Here is a 20,736-nt window from a genome sequence, read left to right on the forward strand (position 1 = left end):
TGGGAGCTTCCAATGCTAAGCCCTCAGAAGCCACCCTGACAGGGAAGTAATGAGACATTTTCTACAGGGGTCTGTCCCAGGTGGAGCTTGGATCTGAGGAAAGGGGATGGAGAATCACCTTCAGCAAGTCAAATTTCCTCTCTAAATTTCAGTTTGCTCATCTCTCGTTTATTGCCTACCATATTATCAATAATATAAATAGTTGGCCTTATAATTTTTACTTCGAATTTTTTTGAAAAACCTCAAATTTACAAAGAATTTGTAAGAATAGTACCATGAATACACACATATTCTTCACCTAGATTCACCAATTGTTAACATTCCATCACTGTTGTTTAATTCTTTTTATCTTTCTCTGCTAACACAGACACGTATTTTTGCTGAACCATCTGAGAGTACTTGCTGACATTCTGACACTTAAACCTCGAATACCTAAGTATTATCTATAAACAAGGGTGGTTCTCTACATAACCCCAGTACAATGATCACATTCAGGAAATTTAACATTAGGGCAATGCTATTATGAAATACAGGCTGTACTCAAATTTCCCCCAGTTTCTCAGTAATCTGCTTTGTATTATTTTTTTCAATCAAGAATAACACATTAAATTCTGTCATCATGTCTCTATTTTCTCCTTTAATCTAGAATGGTTTTCCTGGCTTTTCCCTTTTTAATCTTTTGTGATATTAACATTTTTAAAGAATCTAGGCCAGTTATTTTGCAGAATATGGATTTGTCTGATTATTTCTTCATGCGTAGATTCAGTTAAAACAATTTTGGCAATAACTACACAAAGTTGTTGTGTCCTTCTCAGTGTATTGTATCTGGAGGTACCCTATGTCAGAACACTCCATCACAGTGATATTCAGTTGGGATCACTTGGTTAAAGCAGTATCTGCTAGATTTATCAATTATCTTTTCCCTATTATAATTATCAAGTAATCTGTGGGGTGGTATATGTGAATATATCTTTTCTCACCAAGATTCTTTTACCCAGCATTTTTTTTTACAACCATTTGAATTTTCTTGCTATGACAGAATTAGTTTCATAAGAGCATAATTAAAGAATCTGGTAAGACGTCTTTGAAAGTTCTAATTACAACCCTCATCTCTTCTTATGTTAAACTGTCTTCATTTATTTACCTACTCATTTAACAAATGTTTAAAGAATGCTCGTTTTGTGGGTTGGCCTGTGACATTTTCATCAGTGGCTTCATAGTTGCCTAAACTAATGTCTCCTCCTGTGCTCCAGAATCCTATTGGCAACTGTTTTCCATGGATGCCATAAACTCAACATACCCAAATGAAAGCTGTCATTTCACTTTCTCACCTGCTCTTCCTGTTATTTATTCCAGTAAATTGCACCTCTGTCTTCTCAGTGACCCTATAATAAGAAAGGACTGTTTATTGAGTGGCTATCTGTTACAATAGGCCTTTTATACATGTTACGTGCATTATCTCATTTAATCCTTTCAATAATCTTGAGAAGTAGATGCCATTATCTGGAGGACATTGGGCTTTGAGCCCCAGGTCAACAGTAAGCAAGTCCTCATGCTAGGATACAAATCCAGTTATCTTGGGCTTCAAAATCTTTGCTTTAGTGTGGTGATAAAGAGTATCACTGGCTTCAAATCCTGGCTCTGCCACTTCCTACGGGTGATTGGATAAGTCACCTTAACTTTCAATGCCTTGGTTTCCTTCTTTATAAAATGGGAAAAATGAGAACTCTTGTCTTGTAGGGTTGTTATGAGACTTGAAAGAAACAAAACTTGCTGGGCACGGTAGCTCATGCCTGTAATCCCAGCGTTTTGGGAGGCCATGGTGGGTAGATCACCTGAGGTCAGGAATTTGAGACTAGCCTGGTCAGCATGGCGAAACCCCACCTCTACTAAAATAATACAAAAAATTAGCTGGGCGTGGTGGTGGGTGCCTGCAGTCCCAGCTACTTGGGAGGCTGAGGTGGGAGAATTGCTTGAACCCGGGAGGCAGAGGTTGCAGTGAGCCGAGAACGCACCACTGCACTCCAACCTGGGCAACAAGAGTGAAACTCTGTCTCAAAAAAATAAAAAAGAAAAGAAAGAAAACTTGACATTTGAATAATTTCTGCAGCACCACAGTACTTCTCAAACCATAATTCTGGTGTCATTCATTCTAAACTTCTCCCTCCACTCACTGATTGTGGACTAGTCCTATAGGGACCTCGTCTTCACAGCTGTCATTACCTTAGTTTAGACCAGGGGTTGGCAAACCATGGCCCACAGGCCAAATCCAGACTTCACCTATTTTCGTAAATAAAGTTTTATTGGAATGCACACACACCCATTTGTTTACATATAATATATGGCTTCTTTCATTCTAAAATGACAGAGTTGAGTAGTGGCAACAGAGACTACACCGTTTGCAAATCATAACATATTTACTATTTTGCCCCCTTCAGAAAGCTTTCCAAATCCTGGTGCCTGGCGTATTCCAATAGTCTTCTTCCCAGTTTTCCTGGTTACATTTCTCCCTGAACCCATCCTCCCCATCCCTAAAATTTCCCCCAAATGTGAACTCAGTCATGCCAATTTGCTCCTTATGTTTCATTGGCCCTTGCTGCTAAGAGCATCCGCTTGCACCTTCTGCTCATCCCCAGACAAGCTTTGTCCTGTGACCATAATGAACTCTTCATGCCATTTCCAACCTTAGCCCATGTTGTTCTTCTTGTCGAATATCCACCCTTTTCCCTGTTTTCAATAATAAGTTCAGGCTTTTCTTCTTCTGAGAAGCCCTTTCTGACTTCCACAGGCTGAACCACTGGCTTCTGCTCCTCTACATAATACTTCAATTCCAGCATTGATCTCACTTTATCATGATCATGGGTTTAGCTGTCTGTCCCTGCCACTGCTGTGTGTTCCTCTTGAGGGCAGGAACATTTGTTTTTCACTTTTTAAAAAACCTCTGGTGCCCAGTCTGGCATTAGGAAGTGCCCATTAGGTTGCTATTGCTTGTCGGCACTTGAGCTGGGGCTTGAAGTTTTCTATGATGTGTAGCAGCGTATAGAAAACAGGCAGGTCAGAAGAGGCGTCTGTGCAGCACACCAACATGGCACATGTATACATATGTAACAAATCTGCACGTTGTGCACATGTACCCTAAAACTGAAAGTATAATAATAATAAAATTAAAAAAAAAAAAAAGAAGAGGCTTCCTGGAGGAGGTGACAGCTGAGCTAAGTCCTGGAGGATGAGAAGGAGTATAAAATAAGATAATAGGAGAAAAAAGGCAGTAGGAACAGCATGGGTAAAGGTGATGAGGCCTGAAAGAGGCACGTAGAAGGAAAGACAAATGCAGGAAGGGGGAATGGGAAGGAATGCTGGGGCACAGGCCAAAGAGGGAGGCATTTGGTGAGTATTCGCAGAGTCTCCTCTGCTGTGCTGAGGTGTGGACAATGGGAAACCATGGACGGACTGGAGTAGGCAAATGCCATATTCCCTGTTGCAACTGTCTGTTTGCACGTCAGCCTTCTAGAAGCCCCTTAAGGTATCAACTATGTTTTTGTTTTGTCATCATTCAATCCTAAGTGCACAGAATTCCTGGCATATTACAGGTTCCCCATAAATGTTTCTTTCTTTATTAAAATGTATGAAAACTCTCCAGATTTAAGGAAGGTCCTCAATGTTTCAAATTCTTTTTGTTAGATCATTGGTCCTGTCTACAGCTGTCACAAATTTAAGGACTCTGGTTATATTTAATCTTCACTTTTGAATTTTCTGCTTGAAAAATTTGTATTAGGAAAAAAAAGTCTATCATTTTATGGAAGGCTCTAATCTCTTGAATCATTTGGGTTGGCTTTTCTTTGGACCTTCTTCAACTCTGTTTTGTCTCTGTTGAGTTAAGGCTTTTAAGAACATCTGAATTCTTTCCTTCTGCAAAACAAGAGGCAGCTTTTTTTCTGCCTATTTTCAGTTTATTTCTTGTGATTTTGGTTTTTTTCTATTAACCAAATGCTAAATGGAGTTAGGAAAAATAAACTTATTTGTAAAGCTGTCAAGGGACCATTAGAAGGATGGTGCTTCACAGATAGAATACAGTTTTTATTAATGATGCCTAGACAAATCCTGCCATTAGCCCAAGGGCTCAGAAAGTTAGCAGCCTAGTAGTTTTGGAGATGTCAATGAAATGAATTGGACTGGATGGTTAAGGATGCCCAGAAGATTGAATAAAATTGGGATTTAGGAGGACCCTTGTACTCCAGGAAATTCTCCAAGTCTCCACTTAGTTATCCAGATCCTCAAAGTGAACATGAAGCTTCAGTTTCAAATTGAATACATTTTCCATCCATGGATTGGCTTGTTTTGTTCAGTTGAGTGCTTGAGGTTGTCTTTTCGACGTAACAGCTAAACCCACGGCTTCCTTTCTCGTAAAACCAAAACAAAAAGGCTTTCTATTCAAGTGCCTTCTGTGTGTGCACATGTGTAATACATATCTGGGATCAAAGCTATCTATATAAAGTCCTTGATTCTGTGTGGGTTCAAACACATTTCAAAGCTTCAGGATCCTGAAAGGTTTTGCTCTACTTCCTGAAGACCTGAACATCACTCCCATAAAGCCATGGCTTGCCTTGGATTTCAGCGGCACAAGGCTCAGCTGAACCTTGCTACCAGGACCTGGCCCTGCACTCTCCTGTTTTTTCTTCTCTTCATCCCTGTCTTCTGCAAAGGTGAGTGAGACTTTTGGAGCATGAAGATGGAGGAGGTGTTTCTCCCACCTGGGTTTCATTTGTTTCAGCAGTCAAGGGCAGTGATTTATAGCAAAGCCAGAAGTTAAAGGTAAAACTCCAATCTGGCTTGGCTGGCTCTGTATTCCAGGGCCAGCAGGGAACAGTTGGGCGGCAGCAAATAAGGCAAAGAGATAGCTCAGAACAGAGTGCCAGGTATTTAGTAGGGGCTTCATGAATGCATGTGAGTTGGTTTAGTAGAGAGACACAGGCAATTTCAGACCCTTCTATGAGACTGGAAGTGATTTAAGAGGGAAAGGATAGCTGTAGTCCTGAATACATTTGAGCTGGGTTTCAGGATGAGCTCACAAGTTCCTTTAAAAAAAATCGACTTAAGCAAATCCTGGGAAGAGTTTCTTTGCTATACAATTCAAGGTTTTAAGGTCCTCGGATTCATATACTTTATAAATGAATTAGCCAGCTTGTTTAAAATGTAGGGAAATTGTGGGAAGAATGCCTTCTTTACTTAATTCAAGGTTTTAAGTTTCTCTTAATCAATTCTACAAGCTAATTAGCCAATTATTTAAAAATAAAAGTTTGAAATTGCCAAAAAAAAAAAAAAAAGACAAGAAAAAGGAAAGAAAGAAAGCCAGCAGTCTGTTTGGCATACAATACTTAATTGTTGTCTGACCTACATGTGGGTTTCAGATGCAAATCCTTAGTTTTCAGCTCTTCAGAGACTGACACCAGGTTTGTTACATGGCTTAAAATGATGAGTATTTCCATTGAATCTCAACCTTATCTCTCTCTAGACCTTCTTGGTTAAGAAACCATGCAGTTTGTATGAAGTAGGTACTCAAAAGATATTTGATGATTTAATTTTTACTGGAGAAGAAATATTCACATATATTTTCTTATTTTTACATGTTTTAAATATGTAAAGATTAAATAAACACTCTTAGAAGTATTTAAATTTCCTAAAGTAAATTTATCTCAACCAGTAACCAGGACCCTCCCATGACAGATACTGGAAAGTTGAGTGTGACCACATTTAGTGGTGATAAGTGTGAGCTTGCTTGGGGAGAGGGCAGGACATTTAGGATTTCTTAAGCTTAGAGTCAATACAATAAAGATTATTGAGCGCTCACTTGGGCGGGATATAATCACTGCTCACAGGAGTTCATGAACCACAAGTAAAAGAGTGGGGAGATATGATTAGTTCACAAATAACTTTAATACAGAGCAGAAAGTAATGAACTACTGCAATGGAGTTATCACAGTGCTAAGGATGTTCAGAGGGCATCTCTGATAGGCAGAGGTGAGGGTTAGGGAAGGAAACTATGGTCTAGCTAGCTAGGGCTGCTGGAATAGACATGACAATGGCTGCTGCCAAACTGTTTTCTCTTCTGAGGACAGATGTCCAGTACAGGTGGCTTGGTGGAAGGGACTAGTGTCTCTAATATAGGGTGATTTATAAGCAGGAAATTGTGTCCTAGAAATTCAGACCAGAGTGATAGATTGGAATTGGATCATGGGGGACTCATTGCATGTTATTTATTGTATTTGTTTTTGCAATCAGTGTTAGTAAAGTGTCAAAGGGATTGAGCAGATGAGTAACATCATGCAACACAAGTTTTGAGTTTCACTTGTCAGACTGACTGGAGAGGGGCCTGGTTAGTTACAGGAAGGTAATTTGGCATGCAGCCACTATTTTTGAGTTGATGCAAGCCTCTCTGTATGGAGAGCTGGTCTCCTTTATCCTGTGGGAAAAGAGAGAACAAAGGAGCATGGGAGTATTCAAGGGGAGGAGAAATAAAGGGCAGAGAGGCAGCGGTGGTGTCAGGGGAAGCCCACAGGAGTTAACAGCAGGGTTGCCTCAACCTAGAGAGGAAACGACCTGGTGCCCTCGGCTCTGTGGCTTCCTTCATCTAACAACATCTTCCACTCTACAACAATGCCAGGGAAGGCGGAGGCTGGTACAGTGCATCAAGACACAGCTACTCCTGGGTGATAGAGGTTCAGGGCCAGCTCAATAAGTAGGCAGAGGTTTTTGACATATACTTTGAGAGATAAAGCAAGATTCTGTACCTCAACCTTCTGAATTTCCCCTACCACTCATTATAGTTCCGGAGCTATATAGCTCCTATCATTCTATCATAACCTTAGAATACCAGAGAACATATCATCTCATCTAATTATCTCTTACTATATGTGAAAAAAGTGAAGGACATGGGGGAAGTGTGACTTGCCCCAAATCACATATTTCATGGTAGAGCCAGGTCTTCTGTTTGTCATGTCAGTGTTCTTCCTACCACAACCATCTTGAAGAATCTATTTCTCAGTAAGAAAATATCTTTATGGAGAGTAGATGGAAAACAGTTGAGAGATGGAGGGGAGGCTGGGGGTGTGGAGAGGGGAAGGGGTAAGTGATAGATTTGTTGAAGGGGGAGAGAAGGCCGTGGGGATGAAGCTAGAAGGCAGAAGGGCTTGCCTGGTCTTGGCCACGAAGGAGCATGAGTTCACTGAGTTCCCTTTGGCTTTTCCATGCTAGCAATGCACGTGGCCCAGCCTGCTGTGGTGCTGGCCAGCAGCCGAGGCATCGCCAGCTTTGTGTGTGAGTATGCGTCTCCAGGCAAAGCCACTGAGGTCCGGGTGACAGTGCTTCGGCAGGCTGACAGCCAGGTGACTGAAGTCTGTGCAGCAACATACATGATGGGGAATGAGTTGACCTTCCTAGATGATTCCATCTGCACGGGCACCTCCAGTGGAAATCAAGTGAACCTCACTATCCAAGGACTGAGAGCCATGGACACGGGACTCTACATCTGCAAGGTGGAGCTCATGTACCCACCGCCATACTACATGGGCATAGGCAACGGAACCCAGATTTATGTAATTGGTGAGCAAAGCCATTTCACTGAGTTGACACCTGTTGCATTGCAGTCTTCTACGCGCAAAAACAGTTTTGTTCCTTAATTTCAGGAGGTTTACTTTTAGGACTGTGGATATTCTCTTTAAGAGTTCTCTACCACATGATAGCCTTGCTTATTATGGGTGGCAACCTTAATAGCATTCTGACTATAAAATAAAATGATCTGGGGAAGTTGGAGCTCTCACTCTGGAGTGCTAACCATCATGACGTTTGATCTGTGCTTTTGATATGATATGATGCTCCTGGGGAAGTAGTCCCAAATAGCCAAACCTATTGGTGGGCTACCCATGCAATTTAGGGGTGGACCTCAAGGCCTGGAAGCTCTAATGTCCTTTTTCACCAATGTTGGGGAGTAGAGCCCTAGAGTTTAAAACTGTCTCAGGGAGGCTCTGCTTTGTTTTGTTGCAGATCCAGAACCGTGCCCAGATTCTGACTTCCTCCTCTGGATCCTTGCAGCAGTTAGTTCGGGGTTGTTTTTTTATAGCTTTCTCCTCACAGCTGTTTCTTTGAGCAAAATGGTGAGTGTGGTGCTGATGGTGCACCATGTCTGATGGGGATACCTTTGGTGGTATCAACTGACCAAAAGATGATGTTGAGTTTAGTGTTCTTGAGATGAGATGAGGCAATAAATGAAGAGGAAGAAGGACAGTGGTAAAGAATGCACTAGAACCGTAGGCATTGGCAATTGAGGTTTCAGAATGACTAATATTTTAGATGAATTTGTTTGACATTGAATGTTCATGTGCTTCTGAGCAGGGTTTCAATTTGAGTAACCGCTGCAATAACATGGGGCAGCTGTTTTGCTCTTTGTCTTCATGACAATTGTACTTAAGCTAACAGCCCTGAAACACGAGATTAGGCTGGGCAGAATGCTGCTAGAGAGGACCACCTGGATGGTCTTTATTCTCCTTCTCCATGTCCCTCTCCATCACCTGGAAATCACCTCTTGGTGCCACTCTGGTGCCTTCCTTGTCGAAGCTGTAGCTACTCACATAACACCTATCCCTATTATCCAGTTTGCTTGACTGGGACGTTTTGCCTTCCCCTTCAGCCAGGAAATGAAAGTCCCAGTTTTTATTTATCACAGGTGTTGGTGTTGGTGGTAGAAGAGGTAGAAGTATGGAATCAGGCCTCCTGTCAGGATTTCTTTTTGACAGTCCCTCTCAGACACCTCTGCCTAAGGCTGGCTTTGCCATTACAAACTCACCCTTCTCCCTCTCTCCCTTCTTCTCTTCCTCTTCCTTCTTCTCGCTCTTTCTCTCTCTCTCTCTTTCTCACTCTCTGTCTCTTATACACATACACAAAGATATACGCTATTCCAACATCCTCTACCCAACCTGACAGAGATGTCCTTTGCTGTAGGTTCAGCAGTGGGGATGAGAAATACAGCTCTCAAACAGGATAACTAAAGCTTATTACCTTATCAAGCTTGTTCCCTTGCAGACAAGATCGATCAATTATCACTGGCTTTCTGGGTGTTCTTTGTGAAGCTTTCTCAAAGTCTCTTTCTCCTATCTTCCATTCAAGGCAAATGATTGCCATTTAACATCAAAATCACAGTTATTTATCTAAAATAAATTTTAATAGCTGAATCAAGAAAATCTCCTGAGGTTTATAATTCTGTATGCTGTGAACATTCATTTTTAACCAGGTAGGGACCCAATATGTGTTGAGTTCTATTATGGTTAGAAGTGGCTTCTGTATTCCTCAGTAGTAATTACTGTTTCTTTTTGTGTTTGACAGCTAAAGAAAAGAAGCCCTCTTACAACAGGGGTCTATGTGAAAATGCCCCCAACAGAGCCAGAATGTGAAAAGCAATTTCAGCCTTATTTTATTCCTATCAATTGAGAAACCATTATGAAGAAGAGAGTCCATATTTCAATTTCCAAGAGCTGAGGCAATTCTAACTTTTTTGCTATCCAGCTATTTTTATTTGTTTGTGCATTTGGGGGGAATTCATCTCTCTTTAAAGTTGGATGCAGAACCCAAATTACGTGTACTACAATTTAAAACAAAGGAGTAGAAAGACAGAGCTGGGATGTTTCTGTCACATCAGCTCCACTTTCAGTGAAAGCATCACTTGGAATTAATATGCGGATGCAGCATTATGATGTGGGTCAAGGAATTAAGTTAGGAAATGGCACAGACCAAAGAAGGAAAAGGCAGGGAGCGAGGGAGAAGACTGTATTGTACACACCTTATATTTACGTATGAGATGTTTATAGCCGAAATGATCTTTTCAAGTTAAATTTTATGCCTTTTATTTCTTAAACAAATGTATGATTACATCAAGGCTTCAAAAATACTCACATGGCTATGTTTTAGCCAGTGATGCTAAAGGTTGTATTGCATATATATATATATATATATATATATATATATATATATATATATATATTTTAATTTGATGGTATTGTGCATAGAGCCACGTATGTTTTTGTGTATTTGTTAATGGTTTGAATATAAACACTATATGGCAGTGTTTTTCCACCTTGGGTCCCAGGGAAGTTTTGTGGAGGAGCTCAGGACACTAATACACCAGGTAGAACACAAGGTCATTTGCTAACTGGCTTGGAAACTGGATGAGGTCATAGCAGTGCTTGATTGCGCGGAATTATGCTGAGTTGGTGTTGACATGTGCTTTGGGGCTTTTACACCAGTTCCTTTCAATGGTTTGCAAGGAAGCCACAGCTGGTGGTATCTGAGTTGACTTGACAGAACACTGTCTTGAAGACAATGGCTTACTCCAGGAGACCCATAGTTATGACCTTCTAGGAAGCTCCAGTTCGATGGGCCCAATTCTTACAAACATGTGGTTAATGCCATGAACAGAAGAAGGCAGCAGGTGGCAGGATGGGGTGCATGAAGGTTTCTGAAAATTAACACTGCTTGTGTTTTTAACTCAATATTTTCCATGAAAATGCAACAACATGTATAATATTTTTAATTAAATAAAAATCTGCGGTGGTCGTTTTCCGGAGTTGTCTTTATCATCCTTGCATTTGAATATTGTGTTTAAATTTTTGATTGATTCATTCAGTATCTGGTGGAGTCTCCAATATTAGAAATACTGGAAACAAATTGAAAAACCACAAAAGGACAAATAATGCTTCATGAGTCAGCTTTGCACCAGCCATTACCTGCAAGTCATTCTCGGAAGGTATCCATCCTCTTTCCTTTTGATTTCTTCACCACTATTTGGGATATAACGTGGGTTAACACAGACATAGCAGTCCTTTATAAATCAATTGGCATGCTGTTTAACACAGGTTCTTCACCTCCCCTTTCTTACCGCCTGCTTTCTCAGCTCAACTATCACAGGCATTACAGTTGTCATGGCAACCCCAAATGTTGGCAACCACGTCCCTTGCAGCCATTTTGATCTGCCTTCCTGAAATATAGAGCTTTTCCTTGTGGCTTCCAAATGAACTATTTTGCAAATGTGGGGAAAACACACACCTGTGGTCCTATGTTGCTATCAGCTGGCACACCTAGGCCTGGCACACTAAGCCCTCTGTGATTCTTGCTTAACCAATGTATAGTCTCAGCACATTTGGTTTCCACTTAAGGTTTCCTATTTTTGACCTCCACATCCTGTTATTGTCTTTTGCAATGATTCTCAGTGTGGTCAGGGACCACCTATAACTGAATCCACTGGGTCACTTACTAAAAACACCAATTCACACTTATTCCCAGATGCGTTGAATCAGAATCTTTGAGTGGTGGGGCCAGGAGTTTGTATTTCCGGAAATCTTCCCAGTGCTTCTTATACCCATCAAGTTTTGAGAATCACTGCTTAGGCAACTCTGTCTGTCTCTTCCTCTGTCTCTCCCCCTTGCTCATTCTCTTGCTTGCTCTTGCTCTCTTTCTCTCTCTCTTTCTTGCCCCAGCAAGTGCTAACAAACACACAAAACAGCACACAGTATGCATTTCATAAGGGGTTGTTAAATAAAAATGAATAGGTCTTTCAAAGTAAGGTAACGATTATTACCTAGAATGAGCTCCTTTTCTGTGGAAGACTGTGCTTCTTGCTCTCTAGGCCTTTGGGTGGTAGCCATGAAGAAAAACACCAATCAGGAGCCTCAGTAGATAGTATATAATTTCTACTCCTCTAAACATCTTTAGAGAGATTACTCTTTTTCATAGTTGATGGGCAGATCTGAGTGACAGAGAGTGCCTTACACAAGTGATGCCCTCCAGGTACCTTTGGGACACCCTTAGATAATGGACTACTTTATTTAAGCTTAATATTTCCTCTGCTATTGCCTAAAATTCTACCATTTGCTGTTCACTGAGGTAAGACTTGCCCTCTCCATTCAGTCTCAATCTTATAAAAATAAAATACCCTTTAGCTCAAAAAAGCTTCCCCTATGGCAGAAGAATTGTACAAGAAAGATTATGACCTGGGGTTCTGCTGAAAGGGGAGAAAGCAAATATGAGGGTAAGGGAGTGCATCTGGGCACCAAATGAAAGCCTCTTCTAATTCCCACGTCATTTATGAGAGAAGATTCTATGTCTGTAGTACTCAGAGAGGTCAACTGCCCCCAAATCAGAGGACCAACTGTCACATGGGATTCCAACCTTCATCATCATCTCCATTTCTGGGATCAGGGTCCTGGGGCAGTTCTAAGCCCAAATAATCCATGAACCCAAAAGGGGTTTGGCCTACCATGCAGGGGGAGCCTGGGCATTGCAACCCTCCTCCTTGGAACCACTTGTCCCAGGCAAGACTGTGGATGACAAGGGAGCCAGATAGAGTGGCCAAGGGCTACAGAGTCAGTTCCTCCTCCAACATGGCTCCTAGCACATGCCTCTGCTCATGTCTCTTCCTTCAGCATGGTACTCGCATTCCTGCTACTTCCCATTTCCTCATTTCTCACCTCCAAATATTATAATCCTTCACTGTCACACCCATCAAGACTAATCCCAAATTTTGCCTCCACCATCAGATTTGCTGACACTTTAAGCTCATGTGGATTTCTCCTCTTTTGTTTCATAGCTATACTTGGTTTCACCTCTAATAATTTCAAGCATGCATGTCTTTTCTGCCTAGTTAGATCAGGAACTTCTCCAAGACAGGGATAATCGCAACTTTAGGCACACAGTAGATGCTCCAATAAATGGATTGAGGAGTTGGGGAACTAGGACATCCAGGACCGTTTTCCATACATAACCTATCTGTGTTTTCTTAGGCAGTCCCAGCTTAATCTCTTTTCCATTTGATCAGCAGAACTTTGTGCAGGTCTACTCATCTTTTGGCTTAAACCTTAAAGACTCTGGACTGTGAGTTCCAGCTGCCTACTCTGTCCCACTCATTCTACTTTTATCTTAATCCAGTCTTACTTCCAATCTTTTTCTTTCTTTGGTGAATTCTTATTTTTCTTCTTTTTCTCTTTTGAATTGTTGGTTGTTGCTAAAATTGACTATATTTTTATACCCAGTCTGAGCCTTCTTCCGTATCCACAGTTAATAGTTCATTCAACTTAGTTGGGACTGAGCTTGTGAAACATTGATGTCACTGTGTTGTTAACTGGAGCAAAGCCAGTTGAGAAGTTCAAGACTTCATAAATTTAGTTATTGTTTTGGGAGGTCTCAAAGCAAAGGAGAACATGGCTTTCTCTGGAAAGTTATTCCCATTGCCTTACTTGTTGTTTGCACCTGGTTAGAGCCATGACTCAGGCTCCGTAGAGACCTTGTTTTATTTCATATATATATATTTTTTTCTCATCTCAGGTCAATTTTTTCTGTTCAGTCCAGAAACATGACACACCCTATTGGTAAAAAGGGAGGAAAATTTATTCTTTCCTCTTTTATGTTTTCTTGGCTATATGATGGGATAGGGGCTCATAGTAAGTTTGCCAGATTCAACCAAAAAACCCCACAAAAACAAGAAAACAGGATGCCCTGTATTTTATCTGACAACGCTATCAGCAGGAAAGTTTATGCTTCTAATGCAGTGTGAATAAAAAGTTTACTAGAGGCTGGGTGCAGTGGCTCACACCTGTAATCCCAGCACTTTAAGAGCTGAGGTAGGCAAATCACTTGAGGTCAGGAGTTTGAGACCAGCCTGGCCAACATGGTGAAATCCTGTGTCTACTAAAAACACAAAAATTAGCCAGGTATGGTGGCAGGTGCCTGTAGTCCCAGCTATTCGGGAGGCTGAGGCAGGAGAATCGCTTGAACCGGGAGACAGAGGTTGCAGTGAGCAAGATCACGCCACTGTACTCCAGCCTGGGCGGCAGGGCAAGGCTCCATCTCAGAAAAAAAAAAAAAAAGAAAGAAAAAGAAAAGAAAAGTGTACTAGAGACCCCTCTTCAGATGTTTCTGAGCAAGAACAACTTGAGACTGTGACCACTGTTCCAACTGTAACACAATCTCCTGTTCTCACTTCCAGGCACATCTGGGATTGATGCTATGTCACTGGAAGCTAGTGAGACCTGCAGAAGAGGTAGCTATTTCTCTTCTAAGCAATTTTCTTAGAGGAAGCTAACCCATCCTGGTGCATATTGCAAGGAACTTGACATTCAGACCCTTCTTGGAAATCTGCTTTCATGGGCACGCTCTGTGTTCTTACATTTATTTCGTACAATAATCATCTGAAGCATTTGGAAAAAGTGCAGTTGAAGTTCCTCTGAACCAGAACTTCTCACTTATAAGGTCTGAGGCAGGGCCTGGGGATTTTAATTCTTCAGAGAGCCTTTAGGCCATAGTTCAGAAGCCCTGATCTAACTCAGGATTCTACCATCATAGATGATTAGCAAAGGATATTGGAAATGATCCTCAGATTTTAGAACATAAGGCTCGGAGACATTAGGGACCTTGTCCAAGGTCCTAGGGCGAGGCAGGACTTGAACTAGGCTAAGAAGTCAGATCTCCAGGTTTTCACATCAGGGCTCTGCAGAGGGTGGCACTGTGCACCTTTCTGACCAGGGGCTGTCCTTTCCAGGCTACTTCTAGGATGTCCCTACTACCACTCCAGGCCACCCACAGAAAACCCGCTTTTCCATCCATCTCCATCCCAAGTACTCCTGTTACATCTCGGTGTGATTATCACCACTGTTGCTGCTCCAAAGTTGGCTTCATCTTTTCTCTTTCTCCTGTACCCTTCCAGGGGACTTAGGAAAAGCATCCCAGGTGACCCAGCCTGTTCTTAGCAACCCTACAGAAGAATGCTGCAGGGGGACAACACAAAGCAAAACACTGCCAATAAACAGTCTGTCAGCAAAGCCTGCAGTACACCGAGAAAGCTCCTATTGCCGCTGGAAGTCGTGGAAGTCATTAAGATGATACACGCTCTTTTAATCACACACAGTCAAGTTACCATAGCAACCAACAGTGTTTCAGAAACATGATATTAGTCACACAAAGTAATACTATCTATTTGAACGAAAAGAAGAAGCTTTCTCTGAGAGGAATTGTAAGAAATATATTTCGGGAGATGATCGCAAATTTTAGAAGATAACACAGATGACTTCTCATGAGCAGCACTTTCCTGAAGGACATCATCACCTTTTTCTTCCTGCTTGTCATTTTCTTTCTGCTTCCACTTTGTCATGTTAGCCATGCAGCATGCATCCCACTGGTAGCTTTTCTCTTCACCTTGCTGAAAATGAGTTTTTCCGGCCAGGTGTGGTGGCTCATGCCTGTAATCCCAGCACTTTGGGAGGCCCAGGCGGGCGGATCTCTTGAGGTCAGGAGTTCGAGACCAGCCTGGCCAACATGGTGAAACCCTGTCTCTACTAAAAAAAAAAAAAAAAAAAAAAAAAAAAAAAAATTAGCTGGGCGTGGTGGTGGGCTCCTGTAATCCCCGCTACTCGGGTGGCTGAGGCAGGAGAATCGCTTGAACCTGGGAGGCAGAGGTTGCAGTGAGCCAAGATCATGCCACTGCACTCCCACCTGGGCAACAGAGTGAGACTCTGTCTCCTTCTTTGTAGTTAGTGTGCAACTCAAACATAGTCTCTAGTCTCCTGTGAGCACCTTTTTGCCCCTGGCATTATGGTAAACCATAGCAGTGTGTTAAGGACAGGAAATATGGATTTATAAATGAAGACTAGCCTTGTATTCCTTTCCTATTGAGGAAGCTGATTCATTAAGATATAGTTCATGAATTCCTTGTCCTGAATGAAGAGGGAAAGGAAACCAACTTATGAAGCCTCACATACTGCACAAATGGATGTACATTAGCTAAAGCAATTCCCACAGTAACTCTGTGGAAGAGGTTCTGCCATCATCTCCATTTTACAAATGAGGAAATTAAGTTCAGAAAGGTTTAATTACTTGCCCAAAGCCATACAGCTAGTAAGTGGCAGAATCAGGATTAGGACACATGTTTAATTCCAAAGCCCATGTTCTTTTTGAATGACCATATCTGACTTCTGGGGGTTACTGGCAAAAGGAAAAGAGCAAAATGGAAGGTGAATGGGGATTGAAGTATTGGAGAAGTAATGCATGTATTACAGGGGTTACAAACGGGTGTTGATATCAACCAATATTTTTTTGGACAAATATTTTAAAAAGCTTTCTGAAGGTGCTTATTTTGAGATTGTCACCAGCAGCAGCTCTCTCCTGTAACCAGAGAGGAAAACAGGAAGTTGAAGACATTTAAAGATGGACCACTGGCTCCAATCCACAGTTTTAGCAGTAACTAGCTGCTTTCCCATTTACTGGCGCTGAAGTCAGCGCTGCAATATTGCTGGCTTGCATGCCTTTCTGGCCCTAAGGTATCATAGGTTCTCTCACAATGATGCTTGGCTCAGAGATGGGGGAAAATGGAAATCATTAACACAGCCAGTGAGAAGCTCTGATCTTCCTGACACCTGTAGCATGCTCCTTGCGAAGAGGGTGATTCTCCATTTGAAACAGGCTAGAGATACAGGACGTAATGAACAATGGAAGTCAGTGGGAGTTACCTTGCATTCATATTTGTGAACTTTGGAATGGGGCTAGTTTCTAAAAGGGTAATAACCAGCCTGGAGCAGAAGCTGACGGTGGGGTGTCGGGGGTGAAGAGGAGGGAGGGTCTCTGAGTTCAGGCTGAGGGATGCTGGGAAAAGGCAATGAATCCCTTTGAGGAAAAAAAATAGAGGGCAAAATCAGACTCCAGGGCCTGAAGATGCCCCCAAATGGCAAATTAAGTGAACTGGTATACGGTGAAAAAAGTTATAGAGCTGGGTCCAAGCCACAGTCCACATAGAAGATTGAGAGAGGCTCTAGGCAGAAGCAGGGAGCTGGTCAGCCGAGATTGTGATGGAGGTAGCTATGCATAAGTAATTTCTACCAGAAGTTGAAGTGTAGGAATATCTGGGGTCAAAGCAAAAAAAGACTTTCCCTGCTGGGAATGGAAGTTAAAAGTAATGATTCCACTCTGAATCGCTGGGGGTGGAGGCAGGTGTGTGTGTGGTGTGTGTGTGGTGTGTGTGTGGGCACTAAGCAGGGGTGAAAGCTGATTATGGAGGGGCAGTGTCAGGAAACATCACAAAGGAACCCCTGGGTGCTTTAGGCCTAGGCGGAGCTGTGTAGCATGGACTGCACTTGTGCCAATTCGAGTGTTGATAGTGTTTGTAATTTGTGCCTGAGAAGACATGATTCAAGGATGGCATGAAAGTTGTGTGTAAGATGTAAAAGGCTGTCACATGAAAAATAGATTAGATTTTCTTTGTGGGCTTCCTGGAGCACTCGGCGCTGGTGTTCCACAGAAGCACATGACGAAAGAGGGGGTTGGCATTGTTTTTCTTCCTGTATTAGGCTTGGATTCAGAGTCAGAGAGAGGGCATTGGACCCTGTCGTACTGCAAACTGGCCAGGGGCAGGCCTGTTGGATCCTCACTAACAGCAGCTGGTGGGCAAAGGAAGGCATCAGAGGACCTAGTTGGGCAGGGGGCTGGGGAAGTGGACCTGCTTGAATGACTAGCTCCTGCTTGCCTAGCTCCTCCTACGGCCTGCATCTGAGACTTGTTATGGGTTCAGGCTCCATTCAGGCAGGCGTCACTGTGCACAGAGATCTACCTTAGCAGGACGGTGCCACAGCAGGAAAGGATGTGGTAGGAAATGCCCAAAGCCAGATGGCTGTTGACCTTCTGGTGGGTCAATCAGTTCACATTAGGATACCTGCCAACATTTGGAAGTACAGAGAATAGGATCCCACACTTAAGGGGAGGCTAGGCAGGGTATCATGGAGAATTGGAATGCTGGGCCAGTAAACTGAGGCCAACAACTAGTTAAACCCCATAAACTGGGGAGGACTACCTCTTGGAGACTGAGATGGTTAATACTGAGTGTCAACTTGATTGGATTGAAGGATACAAAGTATTGATCCTGGGCGTGTCTGTGAGGGTGTTGCCAAAGGAGATTAACATTTGAGTCAGTGTACTGGGAAAGGCAGACCCACCCTTAATCTGGGTAGGCACAATCTAATCAGCTGCCAGCATGGAAGAAAAATGTGAAAAGAGAGACTGGCCTAGCCTCCCAGCCTGCATCTTTTTCCCGTGCTGGATGCTCCCTGTCCTCGTACATCGGACTTGAAGTTCTTCAGTTTTGGAACTCAGGCTGGCTCTCTTTGCTCCTCAGCCTGTAGATGGCCTATTGTGGGACATTTTGATCATGTGGGTTAATACTTAATAAACACCCCTTTATATCTATCTATCTATCTATCTATCTATCTATTCCATTTGTTCTGTCCCTCTAGAGAACCCTGACTAATACAGAGACCTTGCCTAGAGATATTGCCGTAGGCTGGCTCACTGATCCCGGTTGCGTCCTAAAAATTCTTTTCAATGCAGTTCTCTAGGGAACCATGGATCATCATTACAGTTGGCACTCAAGATGTTATTGAGAACTCCAGAGATTTTAAGCTACTTCCTGCCTTTTCTAAGACCCAGCTCACATGTCCCCTCTTCTGTAAAGCCTTCCTAAACCCTCACACATGGTTACTCTCACTTAATTTGGTCCTTTAATCATTTGGCTCTTACCACTCTGCAGTATCAACCTTTGTTTATGACCTTGTCACTTCTCGAGATTGAGCTCACAGTGGGCAATGAGAGAGTGCTTACCATATTTGTCTACCCAAACCTTTAAAGAGGAAGATATTATTTCTATTTTTGTCAAATAATTTGCCCCAGATCTCATTGTAGTAAGTGGTAGAGATGGATTTGAATTCAAGTCAGTCTGATTTCAAACTCTGTGCTCTTTTCCTTAAATCTTGCACTCAACATTGTACCCTTCAGCACACTGGCATGAGCTCAGGTGGCAGGAGAACAAAGCTGCATTTCTGAGCATAGACAGACATATAAGGAATTTCGTGGCTGCTCTAGAAGTAAAGTTCTCCTGCTATACCCTCAGAAATTTCCATCTTCTAGGCTGCATACAGTGGCTCATGCCTGTAATCCCAGCACTTTGGGAGACCGAGGCAGGAAGATCGCTTGAGCTAAGGACATCAAGACCAACCTGGGGAACATGGTGAAACCCTGTCTCCATGAAAAATACAAAGATTAGCTAGGTGTGGGGGCGTGTGCCAGCAACTTGGGAAGCTGAGGTGGGAGGATCTCTTGAGCCCAGGAGGTTGGGGCTGCAGTGAGCCATGACTGTGCTACTGCACTCCAGTCTGGGTGACAGAGTGAGACCCTGTCTCAAAAAAATAAAAAAATTCCATCTTCTGTGGTGCATTATATACACTGGGATCAAACTGGTCTTGATGAATCTGACTTTTGACAACCATCCTAACACTATTGGCTTTATTCAGTTGCAGCTGAACTATTTCTGTCTAACTTGGCTGCCTAACCTACAAACTGTTTCAAATCAGATGTCTTTTTTGTCTAGTGAAACTGAGAGAATTATTTTATAATCACACTCTCTGGAAAAAAAAATAGTGAATGGAAATTTTTAATAAAAAAGAATGTGGTAGAAACAGAATTTTAAGTTACTAATTGGAAAACATGTGGCTAAATCTTCATCCACTGGTCTACAGTATTCCGCGGCCATCTGTGGAAATTTATAGGTATTAAATTAGATACGGGCTGGTTTTTGTGTTTGTAGAACGTAACAGAAACCTAATTGAAAAACCACATAGCAACATCATAAAACCAAATGCGATGTCTATTCCTTTCAGTGTCAAAATGCATACACACGTGAAGACAATTACTTTGGTCCTTAAACAAAAAGACCTCCATTAATATTTTTATTAAATACTGCACATTTCTAAGAGGGAGACAGTTAAGAAAGTAAATGTAAGCATCTGTCTCAGAGTCTAAATTATATTCAAGAGTGATTGTAATAAGGACAAATGTTTAGCATACAAGGTTAGTCTTACTTTGCTTATATTCTGCTGTTTGAATGTTTTCCTGTGCATAGATTTACAAGTCTATGTTTTTGTTTGTTTGTTTGTCTGTTTTGAGACAGAGTCTTGCTCTGTCGCCCAGGCTGGAGTGCAACCTCCACTTCCCGGGTTCAAGTGATTCTCTTGCCTCAGCCTCCCAAGTAGCTGGGATTACAGGAGTGTGCCACCACGCCAGGATAATTTTTGTATGCCAGGATAATTTTTGTATTTTTTGGTAGAGACGGGTTTTCACCATGTTGGCAAGGTTGCTCTCAAACTGATCGCTGACCTCAGGTGATCTGCCTGCCTTAGCCTCCCAAAGTGCTGGGATTACAGGTGTGAGCCACCATGCCCAACTTATGTTTAGTTATTTAAAAATTACTGGTCACTAGCCTTCCCGCAGAATCTAGAAAATGAGAGCAGAAGAGTTGCTTCATTTGACAAAAGAGCGTATGATATTTCCCGGGCTGAGGGAAGGAGGCTGGGCAAGGTGACCCTCTGGGATCCTGTTGGATGAGGTACCAGATCTGTGAATTGGAACTCTGTCCCTGAGAACACTTCTGTGAAGCCCTGCAAAGACAATTGTCAAGGGAACTAGTAATCCTTCCCTGGAGAACTAAGAGTCCTGGGTTCTGCTCTTGGCTCTGCCCTAGCAGGTCTGCCATTGCCTGGTGCTGTTTCTGGATTAGGCGCCGTTTAATAATCACCTTTGTCTCTTCCCGGATTGCTCCAGCCGAAGCTGAACTCCCCACCCCGGACTCATTTGCATGCTGTCTTGTAATGATGCAAATTGTGG

General features: G+C 42.4%; 1 protein-coding gene across 2 annotated transcripts; it reads left to right on the forward strand.

The window, feature by feature from the left end:
* The first annotated feature begins 4,399 nt into the window (after positions 1-4,399).
* Positions 4,400-11,566, forward strand: CTLA4 (cytotoxic T-lymphocyte associated protein 4). 2 transcript variants are annotated; one of them, XM_002812770.5, is made up of 4 exons: positions 4,400-4,703; positions 7,252-7,599; positions 8,041-8,150; positions 9,376-11,566. In XM_002812770.5, exons 1-4 carry the CDS (start codon positions 4,595-4,597, stop codon positions 9,478-9,480), a joined length of 672 nt encoding a protein of 223 aa, XP_002812816.1. In that variant the 5' UTR covers positions 4,400-4,594; the 3' UTR covers positions 9,481-11,566. The 2 variants fall into 2 exon arrangements, with proteins under 2 accessions (XP_002812816.1, XP_002812817.1); XM_002812771.5 differs by lacking the exon at positions 8,041-8,150 and having other exon boundaries at positions 9,376-9,922.
* The last annotated feature ends 9,170 nt before the right edge of the window (positions 11,567-20,736 follow it).

This window comes from Pongo abelii, chromosome 11 (assembly GCF_028885655.2).
Source record: "Pongo abelii isolate AG06213 chromosome 11, NHGRI_mPonAbe1-v2.0_pri, whole genome shotgun sequence".
NCBI lineage: Eukaryota > Metazoa > Chordata > Mammalia > Primates > Hominidae > Pongo > Pongo abelii.

Coding starts and splice junctions, on each gene's coding strand:
- CTLA4 (XM_002812770.5), top strand. CDS start 4,595: ATGGCTTGCCTTGGATTTCAGCGGCACAAGGCTCAGCTGAACCTTGCT. Junction 4,704..7,251: donor CATCCCTGTCTTCTGCAAAG/GTGAGTGAGACT, acceptor TTTCCATGCTAG/CAATGCACGTGGCCCAGCCT. Junction 7,600..8,040: donor AACCCAGATTTATGTAATTG/GTGAGCAAAGCC, acceptor GTTTTGTTGCAG/ATCCAGAACCGTGCCCAGAT.